The sequence below is a fragment of the Castor canadensis genome, chromosome X (genome assembly GCF_047511655.1).
Source record: "Castor canadensis chromosome X, mCasCan1.hap1v2, whole genome shotgun sequence".
NCBI lineage: Eukaryota > Metazoa > Chordata > Mammalia > Rodentia > Castoridae > Castor > Castor canadensis.
In genome coordinates this window covers 76,847,708-76,870,397 of record NC_133405.1, presented here as the reverse complement: position 1 = coordinate 76,870,397, position 22,690 = coordinate 76,847,708, and the positions used below count along the sequence as shown (strand labels likewise).

Sequence of the window (22,690 nt, the reverse complement as noted above, 5' to 3'; positions counted from 1 at the left end):
AAACAAAAGAGACTATAAAAAACTAGATATATGAAATAAAGAAGACAACACAAGATATGAAAGAGGAGTTAAACAAAGACATGGAAAACCTTAGAAAAAAGATCAATCAGAAATCTGGGAAATAACAAATCCCTTTAATCAATAAAAAATACAGTGGAAGGCTGTTCCAGCAGACTAGAACAAGTGGAAGACAGAATCTCAGGGCGCAAAGATAAAATAGATATTAAAGAAAAAACAGAAGAACTCTTAGTCAAAAAACTCAAGAACTGTGAAAGGAATATGCAAGAACTCAGCGACCCCATCGAAAGACCAAACCTGAGAATCATGGGCATTGAAGAAGGAGAAGAGGTGCAAGTCAAAGGGATACATAATATATTCAACAAAATAATAGCAGAAACTTCCCCAAATCTCTAGTAAGAGTTTCCCATTCAGGTAACAGGAAGCCTCCAGGACACCAAACAGACTTGACCAAAATAGGACCTCTCTGTGGAATATTATCATTAAAACAACTAGCACAGAGAAGAGAGAAAGAATTTGAAGGCTGTAAGAGAAAAAAATTATATAAAGGTAAACCCATCAAAATAATAGATTTCTCAGCAGAAACTTTAAAAGCAATAAGGGCATGGAGTGAGGTATTTTGAGCACTGAAAGAAAGCAATTTCAGCCCTAGGGTACTGTACCCAGCAAAACTATCCTTCCAAATTAATGGAGGAATAAAAGTCTTCAATGATAAACAAACTAAACCAATATATGTCCACCAAGCCACCACTACAGAATATTCTGCAAGGAATTCTACATACAGAAGATGAAAACAAACAAGCAAAACCATGAGAGGACAGGAATTATTAAATTGCAGGAGAAGAAAAGACAAGTAATCAGAGAATGCCATTGATTCAGCTGCACATACTCAAATCCTTAAACAACAAAAACAACTAAATGGCAGGAATTACCACATACCTCTCAATACTAACACTGAATGTTAATGAACTCAACTACCCCATCAAAAGACACTGTTTGGGAAACTGGATTAAAAAGGAAGATCTGACAGTCTGTTGTTTACAAGAGACCCACCTTGTTGACAGAAATAAACACTGGCTTAGAGTGAAAGGCTGGAACAAGATTTATCAAGCTAATGGCCCCCCAAAACAGACAGGAGTAGCAATACTTAATATCAGACAAAGTAGACTTCAAACTCACATTAGTCAAAAGAAACTTCATACTAATAAAAGGAGAAATACATCAAGAGGAAATAACAATTATCAACTTCTGTACACCCATTGCCAGTGCACCCAACTTCATTAAACATACACTAAAGGAAAAAAAAAGAAAATATAAATAGAATTAATGAAACCAAAAGTTGGGGGAAACTTGTAAAGATCAACAAAATTGACAAACCTTTTACTACATTGAACAAGAAAAAAGAAAGAAAACTTAAATTACTAAAACTAGAAGTAAAAGTGGACAACATATAGAACTAGAAAGGACTATACTAGAATTTTAGAGCCAGACATGGTGGTACATGACAATAATCCCAGCACTTGGAAGGCAAAAGTAGGAGGATTGTGAGTTCCAGGCCAACCTGGGCTGCATAGTGACACTCTATCTTGACCAAACCAAACCAAACTATAATTCTAGGAACAATGTATGCCAAAAAATTAGATAACCTAGATGAAATGGACAAATTTCTAGAATATGAACTATTCATATTGACTCAAGAATGTTGCCAAGGTATAAAAGGTGGGAAACAAGGAGTCACTAATCAATGGGCATGAAATTAAGCAAGATGAATGAACTGTACTGATCTTCTATTCAACATTTTATCTATGGTCAACAATAATGTATTACACACTTATAAATTTATTAAGAAGGTAGATCTTATGTTACATTTCTTACCACAATAAAAATTAAGTAAAGAAGAAAGAAAAAAGATCTGAAACAATCTAACTTTACATTTTAGAGAACTGGAAGAAGAACAAACTATACCTAAATTAGCAAAAGGAAGGAAATAATAAAATCTAAAGCAGAAATAAATTAAATAGAAAATACTTCTCTTTCATTTATAATTTTATTTACTTGAATTTTCTCTTTTTTCCAAATATACAAGGATCATAAATGACTTCTATAAAATTATACAACAATCATAGGCAATGATTTCCTCAATAGAACTCGAATGCCTCAGCAACTAAGAGAAAGGATTGACAAATGGGGCTACATGAAATTTAAAAGCTTCTGCATAACAAAAGAAATGGTCTCTAAATTGAAGAGGCTGCCCACAGAATGGGAGAGAATCTTTGCCAGCTATACATCTGACAAGGGGTTGATAACCAGAATCTACAGGGAGCTGAAAAAACTAAATGCCCAAAAATTCAGTGACCAAATGAAGAACTGGGCAAAAAAACGGAACAGAGATTTTCCAAAGGAAGAAATCCAAAGTGCTAAAAACCACATGAAGAAATTCTCAACATCCTTGTCCATAAAGGAAATGCAAATCAAAACCAACCACATGAAGATTCTACTTCACTCCTGTTAGAATGGCTACCATCAAGAATACAAACAACAAATGTTGGTGAGGATGTGGAGAAAAAGGAACCCTCATACACTGCTGGTGAGAATGAAAATTAGTACAATGACTATGGAAAACAGTATGGAGGCTTCACAAAAAACTAAAAATAGAAATACCATATGATCCAGCAATTCCACAATTAGATATACCTCAAGGAATGCAAGTCAGGTTACAACAAAGGCACCTGCACACCCATATTTACTGCAGCATTATTCACAATAGCTAAGCTATGGAAACAGCCAAGATGCCCCAACACTGATGAATAGATTAAGAAAATGTGGCACTTATATACAATGGAATTCTATTCAGTCACAAAGAAGAATGAAATTTTGTCATTTGCAGGTAAATGGATGGAACTGGAGAACATCACCTTTAGTGCAGTTAGTTAGGTTCAAAAGGCCCAAAGTCACATGTTTTCTCTCATATGCAGAATATGGACCTCATCCAAATGTAGAAATATTATGAAAAATAGGACACACCTAGGGGAGGCCACATCCAAGACAGGGAGGGTAAAAGAAGGAAGTTAAGGTGAATGTGGTTGATGTACTCTCTATACAATAATAAATACAGAATTTCTAAATGACTTGAAACAACCATAAGAAAGGGACTAAAGTATAGAAAGAAGAAAAACAGAGGAAAGGAACCAGATTGGGCTATAATACATATATACATGGAAGTGCCACAAGGAAACCCCCTGTGTAGCTATCTTAAATAAGCAAAAATGTCATTTCTTTTTCCTTTCTTTTGCAAAATCAGAGAACAGGAGGGCAAACAGGCCCTGCCTGGGATTTGATACCGGTGGGAAGGGGGAGGAGGTGGGGAAAATGTGTAAGAGGGTGAATGTAGTATAAATACTGTGTACACGTGAACGTAAACAAAAAAGATACCTGTTGAAACTATTTCTCGAATGGTGGAAAGGGTGATAAAGGAGAACAGTGGAGGGGGTGAATTCAACTGTGACATATTTGATATACTGTAAGAAGCTTTGTAAATGCCACAATATATCCCTATCCAACACGACAAAAACATTTAAAAGTTATACACCAACAATTGGATAACCTCAAAGAAATGGTTAAATTCCCAGAAACATACAACACGGAGTTAAGAAGAAACAGAAAATCTGAACAGATCAATAATAAATAAAGATGGCACATGTAATCAAAAACTCCCAGCAAATAAAACCCCAAGACCACATGGCTAAATGATGAACTCTAATAAAACATTAAAAAAGATTAACATCAATTCTAAAACTCTTACAAAACAATGAAGAGAAGGTATCACTTCCTAACTCATTCTATGAGGCCACTGTCAACCTGATACCCAAGCCAGATAAAGACATTATAAGAAAAAAAAGTCAAATATCTCTTTTGAACATAGATACAAAATTCTTCAAGCAAATATTAGGAAACAGTATTCAGCAACATATGGAAAGTGGGATTTTTTTTCCAAGCAATATTAACAAATGGGATTTATCCAAGAAATGTAAGGATGGTGCAACACACAGAAATCAATTATGTAATACACTATATCATAGAATGAAGGAAAAAACCTTACATGATCATCTCAAGTGACGCTAGAAAAGCATGCAACAATATTCTAATATGGTAATGAAAATGCACAAGAAATTAATAACAATATGATAAAAGGCATTTATGGAAAACCCACAGTGGTATTCTCAATACCACTGTGAAAATCGCCCCCTCAAGATCAGGAGCCAGACCAGGATCCCTGTTTTTACCATTTCTAGTAAAAAATTATACCAGAAGTTCAAACCAGCAGAATTAGCAAATAAAAAGGAATTAAAGGTATCCAAACTGGAAAGAAGGAAAATTATATTTATTGGAAGATGGCATGATCCTATGTACATGCAATTTCAAAGAAGCCACAAAAACCCTTTGTAAAACTAATAAATTCAGCAAACTTTCAGAATACAAGCTTAATACCCCAAATCAGTTCTATTTCTATATTTTAGCAATGAACAATTAGAAGAAGAAATTAAGAAAATGATTCTATTTACAATAGCACCAAAAAGAAAAAAAAATATTTAGGAATAAATTAACCAAGAAGGCTCAAGATCTTTACATTTAAAATTACAAAATGACTGAAAGTAATTAAAAACCTAAGTAAATGGAAACAAAAATCCCATATTCATATAGATTAAAAGATTTGAGATTATTAAATTGGCAATCCTCTCCAAAGTAATACAGAGGTTCAGTGCAATTCCTAACAAAATCTCAACTACCATTCTTATGGAAGTGGAAAGCTGAACCTAAGATTGAAATGGCATTGTCACTGGCCCTGAATAGCCAAAACAACTTAAAGGAGAAAAATAAAGTTGGAGAATGCATATTTCTTGAATTAAAAATTTATAACAAAGTTACAGTAATCAGCACAGTGCAGTACTGGTAGAAGAACAAAGAGATCAATGGAACAGAATTGTGAGTCCATAAACAAATTCATATATCTATGTCAATTGATTTTTGACAATTATGCCAAGACTATTAAATTGGGGAAAGAATAGTATCTGCTATATATGTTGCTGGGACATCCAAATAGCCACATAGACTAGATACAAAAATTACCCCAGGGTAGAACAAAGACCCAAATGTCAGAACTAAAACTAACTCTTACAAGAAAACACAGGGTATATGAGACCAAAAGCAGGGCAACAAAAGAAAAAAACTAAATAAATTTAATTTTATCAAAATTGAAAACTTTGTACACCAAAAGATGCTAAGACAGTGAAAAGACAACTTGTGGAATGGGAGAAAATATTTGCAAATACTTTTCTGACAAAGATCAAGTAATAAACATTATAATTCAACAATGAAAAATAGACAATTCAGTTAAAAATCCCACTTTAAAAAATGGGCAATAATTTGAATAGATGGGTATGGAAACCATTCCTTCCCCCAAAATAAAGTACTACAGGATTTAGAGTGAAATGAAGAAAATGGATACCCAGATCCAGACTCCAACAAAACAAAGATAAACTATGCCAAGGAACCCAATGAAGACCACAATAACACTCTGAAAGAAGAAATTCATCAAGTAATTAATGAGAACTTCATAGAGATGCTACTAGACATGGTCAACCAAAACCTACAGGAGGCACTGAAGAAATTCCAAGACAACAAAATGAAAGAATATGGGAAAACCCAGAAACAAATAAATGAAATCATAGGAGCCCTAAATAAATACCAAACTTAAACTGAGACCACAATAAACAGAGAGATTAACAAATTAAGGTCAAAAATTGACAATATTAAACAGGAAGTAACCCATGATATGGAAAAACCTCAGAAAAAAGAATGAAACAGAAATACAAAATAAAATAGAAGGCCATTCTAGCAGAATAAAACAAACAGAAGACAGAATCTCAGAACGTGAAGATGAAATGGCAATTAAAGGAAAAACTGAAGAACTATTAGTTAAACAACTCAAGACCTGTGAAAAGAAAATACAAGAACTCGCCGACTCCATCAAAAGACCAAACCTGAGAATCCACGGGCATTGAAGAAGGAGAAGAGGTGCAAGCAAAAGGAATGCGTAATATATTCAACAAAATAATAACAGCAAACTTCCCAAATCTAGAGAAAACTATGCCCATTCAGGTACAGGGTACCTCCAGAACACTGAACAGACCTGACCAAAATAGAACTACCCCACAACATATTATCATTAAAATGACAAGTACAGAGACTAGAGAAAGAATATTGAAGGCTGTAAGAGAGAAAAAACAACATACAAATGTAAACCCATCAAAATCACAGCAGACTTCTCAACAGAAACATTAAAAGCAAGAAGAGCATGGAGTGAGGTCTTCCAAGCACTGAATGAACATAACTTCAACCCTAGGATACTCTACCCAGCAAAACTATCACTCAGAATAGATGGAACAATAAAAGTCTTCCATGATAAGCAGAAACTAAAACAATATATGACCACAAAGCCACCACTATAAAAGATTCTTCAAGGGATTCTGCACACAGAAAATGAAAGCAAACAAAACCATGAAAGGGCAGGCAATACCAAACCACAGGAGAAGAAAAGGCAAGAAAGTAAACAGTAACACTGATTCAGCTACACACAATCAAACCCTTAATCAACAAAGACAACTACATGACAGGGATCACCACATATTTATCAATACTAACACTGAATGTTAATAGACTTAATTCCCCCATCAAAAGACACCAATTGGCAAACTGGATTAAAAGGGAAGGTCCAACAATCTGCTGCCTACAGGAAACCAACCTCATCTACAGAAATAAGCACTGGCTGAGAGTGAAAGGCTGGAAGATCTACCAAGCCAATGGTCCCCGAAAACAGGCAGGGGTAGCAATACTTATCTTGGACAAAGTAGACTTCAAACCTACTTTGATCAAATGAGATAAAGAAGGACACTCCATACTAATAAAAGAGGAAACACACCAAAAAGAAATAACAATTATCAACCTATATGCACTGAATGCCAATTTCACCAATCATACTCTGAAGGGCCTAAAAGCATATACAGACCCCAACACAGTGGTAGTGGGAGACCTTAATACCCCCCTATCACCAAAAGATAGGTCATCCAAACAAAAAATCAATAAAGAAATCCTAGAACTAAATCACACCATAGATCAAATGGACCTAGCTGATGTCTACAGAACATTTCATCCAACTTCTGCACAATATACATTCTCCTCAGCAGCCCATGGAACCTTTTCCAAAATTGATCATATCTTAGGGCACAAAGCAAGCCTCAGTAAATATAAAAAATAGAAATAATCCCATGCATTCTATCTGACGACAATGCATTAAAACTAGAAATCAACAACAAAAACAGCAGTAAAAAACATGCAAATAATTGGAAGCTGAACAACACATTACTAACGGTGAATGGGTCACTGATAAAATAAAAGAGGAAATTAAAAGGTTCCTGGAAGTTAATAAAAATGCAAACACGACCTACCGGAACCTATAGGACAGAGCAAAGTAAGTCCTAAGAGGAAAGTTTAAAGCCATGAGTCCATATATCAAAAGGACAGAAAGATCTCAAATCAATGACCTAACACTACAGCTGAAACTCCTAGAAAAACAAGAACAAACAAATCCCAAAACAAGCAGAAGGAAAGAAATAATTAAGATAAGAGCTGAAATCAATGAAATAGAAATAAATAAAAGAAAAACTATACAAAGAATCAATGAAACAAAAAGCTGGTTATTTGAAAAAATAAATAAGATTGACAGACCCCTGGCAAACCTGACTAAAATGAGGAGAGAAAAAACCCAAATCAGTAAAATCAGAAATTCAAAAGGAGAGAGAACAACAAACACCACAGAAATCCAGGAAATCATCAGAGACTACTTTGAGAGCCTATACTCTAATAAATTTGAAAATCTCGAAGAAATGGACAGATTGCTAGAAACTTATGACCATCCAAAAGTGAACCAAGAGGATATTAATCACTTGAATAGATCTATAACACAAAAAGAAACTGAAGCTGCCATCAACAGCCTCTCAAAAAAGAAAAGTCCAGGACCAGACGGATTCTTTGCTGAATTCTATCAGACCTTTAAAGAAGAACTGATACCAACTCTCCTTAAACTGTTCCATGAAATAGAATGGGAAGGAATGCTGCCTAACTAATTTTATGAAGCCAATATTACTCTCATCTAAAAACCAGACAAAGACACCTCCAAAAGGGAGAACTAAAGGCCAATTTCCCTAATGAAAATCGATGCAAAAATCCTCAATAAAATAATGGCAAACCGAATCCAACAACACATCAGAAAGATCATTCACCACGACCATGTTGGCTTCATCCCAGGGATGCAGGGGTGGTTCAACATACGCAAATCTATAAATGTAATACAGCACGTCAATAGAAGCAAAGACAAAAACCACTTGATCATCTCAATAGATGCAGAAAAAGCCTTCAAAAAGATCCAACACCACTTCATGATAAAAGCTCTAAGAAAACTAGGAATAGAAGTAATGTACCTCAACATTGTAAAGGCTATATATAACAAACCTACAGCCAAAATCATACTTAATGGTAAAAAACTGAAACCATTCCCCCTAAAATCAGGAATGAAACAAGGGTGCCCACTATCCCCACTCCTATTCAACATAGTACTGGAATTTCTAGCCAGAGCAATTAGGCAAGAAGAAATAAAAGGAATACAATAGGTAAAGAAACTGTCAAAATATCCTTATTTGCAGACGATATGATCCTATACCTTAAAGACCCAAAAAACTCTACCCAAAAGCTCTTAGACACCATAAACAGCTACAGTAAGACGGCGGGAAACAAAATCAACCTACAAAAATCATTAGCTTTTCTATACACCAACAACGAACAAACTGAGAAGGAATATATGAAAACAATTCCAGTTACAATACCCTCAAAAATATCAGATACCTAGGCGTAAACTTAAGGTCTTCCATGTTCATGGATTGGTAGAATCAACATATTAAAAATGGCTATACTACCAAAAGCAATCTATATGTTTAATGCAATTCCCATCAAAATCCCAATGACTTTCATCACAGAGATTGAAAAATCTACCCTAAAGTTCATTTGGAAACACAAGAGACCACAAATAGCCAAGGCAATACTCAGCAAAAAGAGCAATGCTGGAGGTATCACAACACCTGACTTCAAATTATATTACAAAGCAATTGCAATAAAAACAGCAAGGTACTGGCACAAAAACAGACATGAAGACCAGTGGAACAGAACAGAGGACCCAGATATGAATCCACACAATTATACCCACCTCATTTTTGACAAAGGTGCCAAAAATATACGATGGAGAAAAGACAGCCTCTTCAACAAATGTTGCTGGGAAAAGTGGTTACTCATCCGCAAGAAATTGAAACTACATCCATATCTATCACCCTGTACTAGTATCAACTCAAAGTGGATCAAGGACCTAAATATCAGACCCGAAACTCTGAAGTTACTACAGGAAGGAACAGGAAACACTCTGGAACTAATAGGTATAGGCAAGGACTTCCTCAATAGAACCTTAGCAGCCCAGCAACTAAGAGAAAGGATGAATAAATGGGACTTCATAAAATTAAAAAGCTTCTGCACAACAAAAGAAATGGTTTCTAAACTGAAGAGACCACCCACAGAGTGGGAGAAAATATTTGCCAGCTAGACATCAGACAAGGGACGGATAACCAGAATATACAGGGAACTTAAGAAACTAAACTCTCCTAAAATCAATGAACCAATTAAAAAATGGGCACCTGAACTAAACAGAACTTTCTCAAAAGAAGAAATTCAAATGGCAAAAAAGCACATGAAAAAATGCTCACCATCTCTGGCCATAAAGGAAATGCAAATCAAAACCACACTAAGATTCCACCTCACCCCTGTTAGAATAGCCATCATCAAAAACACCAACAACAACATGTGTTGGCGAGGACGCGGGGAAAAAGGAACCCTAGTCCACTGCTGGTCGGAATACAAGCTGGTACAACCACTCTGGAAAGAAATTTGGAGGCTTCTTAAAAATCTAAACAGAGACCTGCCATATGATCCAGCAATCCCACTCCCGGGGATATACCCAAAGAAATGCAACACAGGTTGCTCCAGAGGCACCTGCACACCCATGTTTATTGCAGCGCTATTCACAATAGCCAAGTTATGGAAACAACCAAGATGCCCCACTATTGATGAATGGATCAAGAAAATGTGGTAGTTGTACACAATGGAATTTTACTCAGCCATGAAGAAGAATGAAATCTTATCATTTGCAGGTAAATGGATGGAACTAGAGAACATCATTCTGAGCGAGGTCAGCCAAGCTCAGAAGACCAAAAATCGTATGTTTTCCCTCATATGCGGACTTTAGATCTAGGGCAAATGCAGCAATGTGATTGGACTTGGATCACAAGAAAAGGGAGAGCACATACGGGAGATATATGAATAGGTAGAAAACCCAAAACATGAAAGTGGTTTATGTCCCCACTCCAGAGGAACTAATACAGAAACCTTAAAACAACAGGTTATCATGAGCAGGGGATCAGGAGCCAATGTAAAGATCAGTTAGAGTTGAATCAACATGGGTCTTAACACATAGGTACATGAAAGCAATAGTAGGAATCCTTCTGTATAACTATCCTTAAATCAACCAGCAAAAACGCTTTGTCTTTCTTATTATGCTTATGTCATTTCTTCAACAAAATCAGTGATAAGGGCAGAACAGGACCTGCCTGAAACTGAGGGGGGGAGGGAGGGGACAGGTGGGTCAGGGAGGCAGGGTGGAGAAATGACCCAAACAATGTATGCACATGTGAATAAATGAACAAAAAATAAACATAAAAAATAACAAAAAAAAGAATTTGACATTTGAACACAGACTGATGAAGGTTCAGGAATGAATGATGTGATTGTGCAGAAAGTGAAATAACCTTAGATTCCTGGAGCAAAACCCAATTTGGCAGACTCCATTATTCCTTTTTAATCCTTGCTCAATTTTATTTTCAGAAATCCTTTAAGTAATTTTTCAGGTGTCAGTGTACTTTTATTTATTCCTTTCTTGTTCTGATCTTGTCTTATTTGGGCATCCATGTTGTGGTGGTCTTATGAAATGAATTAGAGGATATTCTGCACCTGTATTCCTGTTTTTTTCTTTAATCTTGTAAATAAATCTGATTGAGTGGTTTCTGTATAAAATTGTTTAGCTCCATTTGTTTAGTAGTTATTATAATATTAATGACTTTAAAATATTCATGTGTTTAAGACATTTTATTTTACTTATTTTTATGACAAGGAAAAGTGTTTAGTTACACATGTACTTAGTGAAGACAAGCACATGAACATAGAATCCATTCATTCACTCTTCCCTAGCTTGAAACATAACTTGGGAAAACCTCTCATCTCCTTTTGCATGGTCAAATTTTCCCATTCACCTAGACTATTAAAATTAATTTTAAAAATTTGATAAAGTAGCATGATACAAAATATGCAAAAATCAGTAGCTTTCCTAAAATAATCAGGAAAGTAATCATAATCACAGTAGCCACAAAAAACACAAAATAACTAGGAATAAATTTAACTAAATATATAAAATACCTTTACATTAAAAATTACAAAACACTGAAGAAATTACAGAAGACACTAAAAGGTGAAAGGTCCTTCCAAGTTCATGGATTAGAACAATTAATAGTGCTAAAATGCCCATGCTAAGCAATGTGTGATCTACATATTCAATGCATTTCCCACCAAAATACCAATGACATTCTATACAAAACTAAAAATAAAATCCTAAAATTCATTTTGAAGCACAAAAGACCCTGAAATGGGGCAAAAGAGCAAAGCTGGAGGCATCAAAATAGCTAATTTGAAGATATACTATAGAGCCCTACTAACAAAAGTGAAATGTTATTAGCATAAACATGTAAATAGCATGTAGACTGATAGTTCAGAATAGAAGACACAGAAATAATTCTATGAATCTTTGGCCAACTGACTTTGATGAAGGGACCAAACATAATAAATTGGAGAAAGGAAAGCCTCTTCAACAAATGGTGCTGGGAAAACTGTATATTCACATTACAAGATTGAATCTTGACACCTAGCTCTCACCGGGTATAAAAATCAACTCTAATTAGGTCAAAACCTTAATGTAAGACCTGAAACTCTGAAATTACTAGAGGAAAACAGGAGAAAAACTTCAAGGTATTGTCACAGTCAATAATTTCCTGGACAGGACTCCAAAAGCACAGGAAATAAGAGCGAGAATTGACAAAAGGGATTGTATCAAATTAAAGTTTATGCACAGCAAAGAAGCCATAAAAAGAGGGAAGAGAGAACCAACATAATGGGAGAAAATCTTTCCTAGCTATTCATTTGACAGAGGATAATATCCAGAATACATGCAAAACTCAAAAAACATAAAAATAAATAACAAATATCAATTAATAATGGGCCAATAATCTGAATAGACACTATTCAAAAGAAGAAATACAATGGCCAATAAATACAAGAAAAATACTCAATGTCTTCAGTCATCAGAGAAATACAAATCAAAACTACAATGACATTCTATCTCACCCCAGTGGGAATGACTAGTATCTAAAAAACAAGAATAATAAATGCTGGTAAGGATGTAGATAATGCAAACATTGGGTGGTAATGAAAATTAGTATAGCCAATATGAAAAGAATACTGAATTTCCTCAAAAAACTTAAACTAGAACTAACTTATGATCAACCTATCCTACTCCAGGGTATATATCCAAAAGAAATGAGATTGGCACATAAAGAGATACCAACATGTGCACATATGTGCCTCTATTCACAATAACCAAGGAATAGTATTAGTCTAGGTGTCCACAAACACACGAGTGACAAAGAAAACAATGGTATATGTACAATGAAGTATTAATCAGCTATAAAGAAGAATGAAATACTGTCATTTGAAAGAAAATAGATGGAATTAGAAGACATCATGTTAAGCAAAATAATCCAGTCACTGAAAGACAAGTATTATATGTTTTCTATCAAATGCTGAAACTGAAAAAAAAATAACCTGAAAGTAGAAGAGGGATTACTAGGTAATGGGAAGGGTTGGGGAAGGAAGGAAAGATGGGAGGAAGAAGGGGGCACAAGAACAGTTGAAGGACATGATCAATGTATGATATATGTATGTATGTAACTATCACAGTGAATACAACTAATTTTTATAATTAATATGCATTAATAATTATTAAAACTTCCCATTCAAATAAAGAATTGACAGATATTCACACAAATACTTGTACACAAATGTTCATAACAGCACTAGTCAGAATAAATAAAAGATGGAAACAGTCCACATGTCCATCAACAGATGAATCAATAAACTGTGGAATATATTATGAAAACAATTATTATACAACATAATATTATAAATTCAGCTATAAAAGCAATGAATTATTATTATATGCTACAATGTGGGAAGATCTTGAAAACATTATGGCAACTGAAAGAAGTCAGACACAAAAACTGGCCATGGTGGTGCATACCTGTAATCCCAGCATTCAGGAGGTTGAAGCAGGAGGATCACGAGTTTGAGACCAGTGTGGGCTATATAGTGAGTTTCAGGCTAGCCTGGGCTACATAGTAAGATTCTGCCACCAAAACAAAGCCAGACATAAATGCACATATATTATATGATGCTATCTATATGAAATATCCAGGATAGGTAAATATATAGAGAATTCAGATTAATAGTTGACAGGGACTAGGGGAGGAGTGCACAGGGAGTAACTGCTTAATGCCTATGAGGTTTCCTTTTGGGGTGACGAGTACTATACACAAGTGATGGATGCACAACATTGTGAATGTAATAAATAGCACTGAATTGAATAAAATGGTTAGTTTTCTGTTTTGTAAATTTTACAGCAATAAAATGCATACTATTACTTTCTTCTCTAAAAGTTTAAGCCTCCTATTTTCCTGAGTGAAGCAGAATCCCTTATATTCTTATTAACAATAATAACAAGTTGGTATCTAATGGGCTCTTACAAGGTTCTATGAACATTTGTGCTTTTCAACTACCACATTAAACGTCACAACAGCAATGCTTGGCATATACTAGGTACTGAGGAAGTATTTGTATTATGAATAAACAACCATATGCCAGGTTTGGTGGTACTTGCCTTTAATCCCAGCACTCTAGAGGCTGAGGCGGGAGAACTGTGACTTTCAGGCCAGCCTGGGTTACATAGAGAGACTGTCTTAAAAACAAAACAACAGCAATAACAGAATACATATAAATGCATGTAAAGCAATTGAGCTTGGGAAAGACTGGGTAGTTTGCCCCAGGTCTCCTGGCTAGTAACTGGCAGAATTCAAATTGTAAGATTTATAGCACAGAATATCACTTTTGGTTTCATTTTTAAGCTGATATCGGAAGAAAGAGATCAGGTTCTATCCCTGGAAATGTTAATGTTACTTTTTGAGTTTCAGTAAACTGTTACTTTGGTTGCATTGGATAAGGCACAGCCTTGGTATCAGGCAACCTTGACTTACAGTTCTCTACTCTTTACTAAACATGTGACATTAGGAAATTTTGGTTTAACCATTCTGAAACCAAGATTAATACAAACCTATTTGTTAATAGACTATAAAATGAAGACAGAAGGGTAGAATGGTGGAGTCAGAATTGTAAGTCAAGGCTGTCACATTCTCCTAATTTTTTTTTGAGATAGGGTCTTGCTGTGTTGCCTAGGCTGGTCTCAAATGAACTCCTAGTCTCAAGTGATCCTCCAGTTGAGACTTCAGGTGAGTCCCACTCATGTTGGGCTTATTCTGAATTTAAATAATGCTAACTGATGCAAATGTTAAGAAAACACTGCAAGCCAAATAAAATACATTTGCAGGTTTTACCTGACCTGTGAATCGCAAGTAGTTTTGACTTCTGTGAGGTAAGATGTTAAGATAGTGTGGTAGTTAAGAGCATGGACTGTGGAGTCAAACTGCCTGTGTTGCAATCCAAGTTTAGTCATTTACTAGCTCTGTGACCTTAGATAAGCCATTTTAATCTGTCTATGCCTCAGTTTATTTGTCGGTAAACTGGATATACTGACAGTATAGACCTCATAAGGTTAAGAGATTAAGTGTGTGTCCGTGTGTGTGTATTTGTGTGTGTGTGGTCATGTAGAAATAGTACTTGACATGTAGCAAGTGCTGTGAAAGTATGTTAAATAAACCAAAATAATTAAGTCCTAAATTTTCTTTCAGCTTTTTAATCCTATAGGACTAAATAAGAATTTACCAAAAAAAGCTAATTATTTTTACTGATTCTAACTTGGTCTTTATGTCAGTGTGCTCATCTGTATCATATTTTATACATCTGCACAATGGAGATAATAATGGTACCTGCTTCATAAGGTTGTGAGGATTAAATGAGCTGATATGTAAAGTTAATATATGTACAGAACTTAGCACATTTTCTGGCACAAAGTAAGTGCTATATAAAAGGTAGGCATTATCATTATGGATTTAAAAAAATTCTTGGCAAAATTCATGTGAGTCAGTACTGAACAACACCAAAATATGTTTAATAGTGCTTACCATGTGGCATTGATCTTAGGAGCAATGTCCATACCATAATAATGGAGGTGAACTTTTGATCTTTTAGTCAGTCATTCAAAAAAATCAAAGTGGTGAGATCTGAGACTAGGAAAACTTTCCAGTCATTGCATAGCTTGCATAATGTGCCTCAATACTAGATTGAGATAAAAAAGAAAAACAGCCCAAACTTGCATCTATGAAGGAAATTAATGAAATTTATTTTTAAGAGCTGTTTCTGTATTTTCCATATAAGAAGGAGGTGAGGAAAATTCAAGCTCTGATGTCTAGAATTGATTGGGAAAAGGTCATCTCCTACCTCCCTAGCTCATCCCAGTCAACCTAGAGTAGAATATTATTTTGTCATATATGTAATAGGAGGGTACCCCCTGTTCCTAAGTGGAATCAGGTCCTGGGGTTGAAAAGGCAGCACCCCAATCATAATTTGTTAGGTGAGAAATTCTGGCATCAGGAAATGAAGGAATCTTGGAAAGACTTGGGCTTGAGAGGATGTCCAAAGAGACAATTGGGAATTTTAATGTGGTGGGAGTGGGAACCCCACACAAAATGGATAGGGGACATTTTAGATCACAAGTTTAAGGGTTAAAGTGATGATGTTATTCATTAATGGAATCTCTTCTGAGAAGGGATGGGGATTCTTTGATGAAAAAGGTCTGGGGGAGATTTCACTGTGAGAAAAGCAGGGGCTCTGTTGTGAGGAGACAATATAATATAAAAACTAGTGTGAGTTTATGAGCACATTAGAATACCATTTGTAATAAGGATAGAGTACGAGAGGAAATCCAATTGGGAAAATATAAGGGGTTTATGTTGGGAAATACTGTGGAATTCTGCGTTTGAAAGCATAACATATACTGTGGGAACCATGTTACAAATAAGTAGTGAATAGAGTGCTACCTAGTGTGACAGGACAAGGTATAAGAGAAGACCAGAGTCAGAAAAAGACTGGTCTAATGAGAGGGAACAAGAAATGACACTCCCATTGGGAGAGGCAGGAAATATTAGAGACTGCAGCAGGAGAGGATATAGGGCCTCCCCAATTTGAGAAGACAGGGGCAATTACAATCCTAGAGGAAATAATAGTAACAAACACCAGAAAGAAGATGACAGAATGTAGCCTTAACAGTGAAAAGGCACTGCAGGAAGTGGGCAGTGGATGTCCCAGAAAAGATAACAAGGAGGAATTATGATCAGAAAAATAGTGGCCCTTTGAAGGGACATGATAGATTGTGGGAACTCTTTGGAGAAGGTAAAAAAAAAAAATTCCAGTGTGAGAAGATAAGGGACAATGCAGAATCTTCCTTCATGTGATAAAAGCAGGGTCGCTAGTATGAGGTGCCAGAAAATAACACTGGGCCCCTAATGGGAAGAAGTTGAATGCTCCACAAAGTAGGAAGTCAGGAGGCTGGAGGGAACCCCCGTGTAACCAAACCAGGGGCTCTAGTGTGAGAGGGTTTTGTGTAGAACCCCCAAACCAGTCAGAGAAGTTGAGAAAACGGTGAAAACCCAGGCGGAAAGAGAATGGCGTATTTATCACTGTGTGAAAAGGCAGACCTCAGTAGGATAAGATACAGTGTTCTGCGGGGAGGGTCACAAGTGGTTGAAGATAAGCACTTCAGCCAGTGTGAGAGGATCGCGGGAAAAGGATGGATCACAATGTGGGCAGAGAGCTAGTAAGAGAGTGCAGGAAATATTTTTGGATTCTTAGTAGGGAATTCCCACTGTGAAATCCTAGTAGGATTCTAGTAGAAGGGAAAATGGTAGGGCTCCTAGTTGGATACATTGGTGGGATTCGTAGTGTGAGCGGACAGTTTAGGGACACAGGGTATGGTATTTCCTCAAATTGGTAGGGTGGGGGTCCCAAAGGGGAGCATGCCGCGCAAGTGATTGCACTGTGTGAGAAGAGGGAGCCCTAGCTAGTGGGAAAAGCCAAAGATTATTGTGGTAGGGCAAAGAAATAAGAAACCTTAGGTGGGGGGGCGACGGTGACATGGTGAGATCCTCGTGGGAGGGCGCGGGAAAAATTGTGGGAAGCTAGAGGCTGGGGGGTCTGGGAGGTCTTCAAGGAGCGAAAGGAAAACCGCAGAGTGAGGGCTAAGAACCCAGGGGACACCACTGTGAAGGGTAGGGCAGACGATTATGCTGGAGCATAATTTCCCCACCTTAGGTACCCAGCCCCACTTACCCAGGCAGAGTTCAAAGACGTAGGCATAGTAGGACCAGAGCACGACGAGAACAATAACGAGCACTGGCACCCAGGACAGTACCCGGCGACAGCAGCGCAGCCCCCCAGACAGAGCCATCTTCCAGCCCCGCCGCATCTTCGGCTCGAAGATCGACCGAGCAGGCCTTCTGGCGCTGGATAGGAGCTGCTGGGGCGGCGGCTGGGAGGCAGGAAGGCGCGCTGTGCGGCGCTCCACTGCCTAGCCTGGCGGGAACCGTCTCACCCAGCCGATGCCACCTGTGGGGCTGCACTGCCGAGTGCGCCCGGCAGGCCCAATAGGCGTGAGTCACAGCGTGGAGGAACTGGCCTTGCTGGAGCGGAAGGCGATCCGTCAGGCAGTTGAGGCTGAGCGCGCTCGGAGGGACTCCAGTCCCTCCCCTTTCCGCCTCTCTCCCCCCACCTCCCCCACCCCTCGCTCCAGCGCTAGACGCAGGGTTGGACTTCTGCAAAACTGTAAAGCAGAAGAAAATTGGGTCCGCCCCTCTGCTCTCACTGCACTGCGTCCACCCTTCTCTCTCCAATTTCATTTCTGTCTCTGTCTTTCCCCCCGCTTTTCTCTCCCTGTCCCTGCTCCCCCCACCCCCGACACACACGAGTACACATCACACAGTGTGAAAGATGCGCATCTTAGTATCTCATGACTTAAAGGTCATCCAGCCCCATCCTCCCACTACTGCTTGAACAATATGCTTAACACGTAGTGCCGCAGTCGCTGCCCGGTAAGTCCGTTGACAGGGTACTCTTTCCTTCCCCGTCTTCTTCCCTCCCTGCAGAATTAGCTTAGTAGATTTTCGGAATAAACAAAATGGTACAGAAAAGCAAACGAAGGAGATACTGATTCTGAGAGGAGCCAGGGACAGCTTTATAGGTAGTGATATTTAAGCTGGAATTTACTAATAAATGATTTTTCCAGGTAGATGATACGGAAAGGACCTTTCAGTCAGAGGAAACAGAATTCGCAAAGGCATGGAGTAATGAAAGTCTCAGAGTGTTCCAGGAACAGTGTGGCTTGAAAAGAGCAATGTGTGAAAAGGAGAGGCTGGGCATTACAGGCTGAAGCCAGGGGGTTCTATTATGCTTGCCAGGATGTGGGGACACACTCCTATAAAGCAGATTATGAACGCCTATCAAAGGCATGGCGTACAATGGAGTGACGTCACAGACGTAGTTTTGTAAAGAACAGAAAGGATTTTGGAAAGGAAGATGACATAAAAGCAGGGAGACCAATTAGGAGGCAACTTCAGTCAACAAATGTTTTTGGAATGGTTGCTCTCTGTTAGGTCAACTTTGGTATAAAAAGAATGACAAAACAGAGGCCTTGTCCCTGTTCTCATCAGGAAGATAGGTGTTTGGTTTTGTTTTCTAAACACAAGTACAATGATAGTAGTCTGGTAAGCTCTGGGCATTTATGGATTTGACATTCATAGTTCTAATAAGTTCCAAAGATCTGTTTACATGAGGAAATTGTAATTTTGCTGAGACCCACGTTTGATTCACATTCTGTATGACTGCTGTGTGGAAGCAAAGATGTCCATAAAGTTCTGTGTTTTTCATTTATGTTTATACATGTGATAACTTTTCTAAAGTGATGAGATTTATTATTTCTTTTCAGATTAAATGTTGATGTTACTGAAGTAATGAATGTAATGAAGTGCAGAGTTTATTTTTAATTATAATATTTACTAGCACAATGAATTATTTGAGCCCTAAAGTTCTGATGTGGATTCTTAAATTTTCCATTACTCATGAATTTGGGGACCTTAGAACATATATTTTGGCATTGTGAAGAATATTCTGTTCAAATTAAGTAGCTTTGAGGAGTCAACGATCAAATGTGAAAGAGACAGTCTGTGCTGCCTTTTGAATAATAACTAAGAATTCACTAATAAGAGATGGGATTAAGAGTTATTGGGAAGGGATTCCCCACAAAAGAAAATATTCAGTGACAAAGATAGGTAAAACATCACATCACATTTAGAGGACTGCAGATAATCTGGTCCTGCTATAAGCTATTACACTAGTCTAGCCAAGAAATAGCAAGGATTTGGTTCTAAAACAGGGGATGAGAAGAAGGGGCAGATGTAATAGTGTTGGAGGGAGAAAATCAACAGAATTGTCTTTACCACTTGGCAGGTGAAGAGTGAGATAAGTCAAAGCTAACTAACAGAATTTTAACCTCAATGCCTGGATGAACAATGTTGCCTATCACCACTATAGGAGCTGCGTGAGAACAGCAGGTTTGGTAGAGGAAGGTGGTAACTTTTGTTTTTGGACATGGTTAGTGTTGCCTAAATTTCCCTCTTTTAGGGTAGCCTGGGCTCCAATCAGGTAGTCTGGGCTGAGGAGCTTATGATAGGGTTACCTCATATGCAGAGTCACATGAAGGGCAAGAACTAGAGACAACCCAAGTTCAAGTATATATAGCAAGGTTTGGAAAACTATGCCCATGGGCCATATCTGGCCCACTGGCTGGTGAATGAAGTTGTATTGGAACACATTCATGTCCATTCATTTGCCTATAGTGTAGGACTATTTTGCACTACAATGGCAAAGTCGAACAGTTCTGACATAGATCATGTGTCATGCAAAGCTTAATTTAAAAAAAAATTCTCAGACTTCATTTTTAGCGCAGTTTTAGGTTAGCAGAAGGATTTAAAGGAAAGTTCATAAATTTCCCATGTACCTCTTTCCCCAACACATGCATCAGGTCCTCATGTATCAATATTTTCATTAGAGTGCTACCTTTATTACAGTTGATGAACCTATATCAACATATTATTATCCCCCAAAGTCCGGAGTTGATAGTGTTGGTGTTGTACAGTCTATGGATTTGAATAAATCTATGATGACGTTTATCCATCATTGTAGAATCATATAGAATATATTCACTGTCCTTAAAAATCTTCTGTGCTTTACCTATTCATTTCTCTCTTCCTCCATCCCCTAACAACTACTGATGTTTTCCAGAATGTCATATAGTTGCAATAATATAGTATGGACCCATTTCAGATTGCCTTCTTTTACTTAGTAATATGAATTTAAGATTCTACCAAGTTTTCTCATGGCCTGATAGCTCATTTCTTCTTGGTGCTGAATAATACTCCTTTGCCTGGATATACCACATTATTTATCTATTCATCTACTGAAGGATATCTTGATTGCATTCCAAGTTTGGGCAATTAGTAGTAAAGATACTGTAAACATTCATGTGTAGGTTTTTGTGTGGTCCTAGTTTTCAGCTCATTTGGATAAATACCAAAAAGTAGGATTGTTGGATCATATGGTAAGAATATGTTTAGTTTTGTGCGATACTACCAAGGTCTGCCAAAATAGTTGAACTATTTTGTGTTCCCACCAACAATGAATGAGAGAGTTCTTGTTGCTCCATGTCCTTGCCAGCATTGGGTATAGTTAGTGTTCTGAAGCTTCATGTTTCCCTAAGGTCTGCAGTAGTATATCATTGTTATTTTAATTGCATTTCCATAATGGTGTATGATATGGAATTTCTTTTCATATGTTTGTACATGATCTGTATATCTTATGGTCTTTAACCTAGTTTTTATATTTTGAATTAGTATGCATTAATAATATGAGGGGGTTTCATTGTAGTAATTCCATACACATATACGTGTATTTTGAACAAGTTCATCCCCTCCATTATATTACCATTGCCCCTTCTCGCCTCCCCACTGTTACAAACAGTGTTTGGTGGGTTTCATTATGCTGTCTTTGAACATATACACGTGATGAATTTCAATCCTTTTCCCCCCTCAGTATCCTTTCCTTTTTCCCTCCCCACTCCCATTGATCCTCCAAGACTGTCCCTCTATCACATTCATGCATCATCATCATCATCATCATCATAATTTTAAGTCTGGGTTCCACAAATGAGCAAGAACATGCAATATTTGGCCCTTTGAGCTTGGCTTATCTCATTCAACATGATGATCTCCAGTTCAATCCATTTTCCTGCAAATGACATATTTTATTTTTCTTTACGGCTGAAAATACACATATTTCATGGTATGTGTGTGTATATATATAATATATGTTTTATATATAATATTTTCTTTATCCATTCATCAGTTGTTGGACACCTTTGCTGATTCCACAGTGTAACTGTAGTGAACAGAGCTGCAATTGACATGGGTATACAGGTCTCTTTCTTGTATATTGGTTTACATTCCTTCAGATATATGCCCAAGAGTGGTATGGTGGGGTTATAAGGTAAGTTTTTTTTTAGTTTTTTGAGAACATTTCATACTGATTTCCAGAGTGGTTGCACCTGTTTACATTCCTACCAACAGTGTATGAGGGTCCTTTCTCCCCTCATCTTTGCCAGCATTTGTTATTGTTTGCTGTCTTGATGATTGCCAATCTAACTGGGGTGAGATAGACTCTTAGTATGGTTTTGATTTGTATTTCTTCTATGGCTATAGATGTTGAACATTTCTTCATGTATATATCTTCTGAGAACCGCCTGTTTAATTCATTTGCCCATTTTAATTAGATTATTTTTCTTTTGCTATTTAGATTTTTGAGCTCTTTTTATATTGTTGATAGTAATCCTTTATCTGTTGAATAGCTGATGAAAATTGTATACTTTGGACAACAGCCCCTTATCATGTGTGTCTTTTGCAAGTATTTCCTCCCAGTCTGTGACTTCTCTTTTTATTCTCTTGATAGTATCTTTTGCAGAACAGAAAATTTTAATTTTGACAACATTCAGCATTTTGTTATTTCATATGCTTTTGGTGTCCTATCCAAAAAGTCATCACCAAACTCAAGGACATGTAGATTTTTACCTATTTTGTCTGCT

General features: G+C 37.0%; 1 protein-coding gene across 1 annotated transcript in view; it reads right to left on the bottom strand.

The window, feature by feature from the left end:
- Zdhhc15 (zDHHC palmitoyltransferase 15) overlaps window positions 1–18,221 on the bottom strand; it is a 104,245-nt gene extending 86,024 nt beyond the window's left edge. Inside the window, exon 1 of the mRNA XM_020160423.2 lies at window positions 17,833–18,221. Coding sequence (XP_020016012.2) covers window positions 17,833–17,968 — 136 coding nt within the window. The 5' untranslated portion in view covers window positions 17,969–18,221. The remainder of the gene's footprint in view (window positions 1–17,832) is intronic.
- Window positions 18,222–22,690: the final 4,469 nt, after the last annotated feature.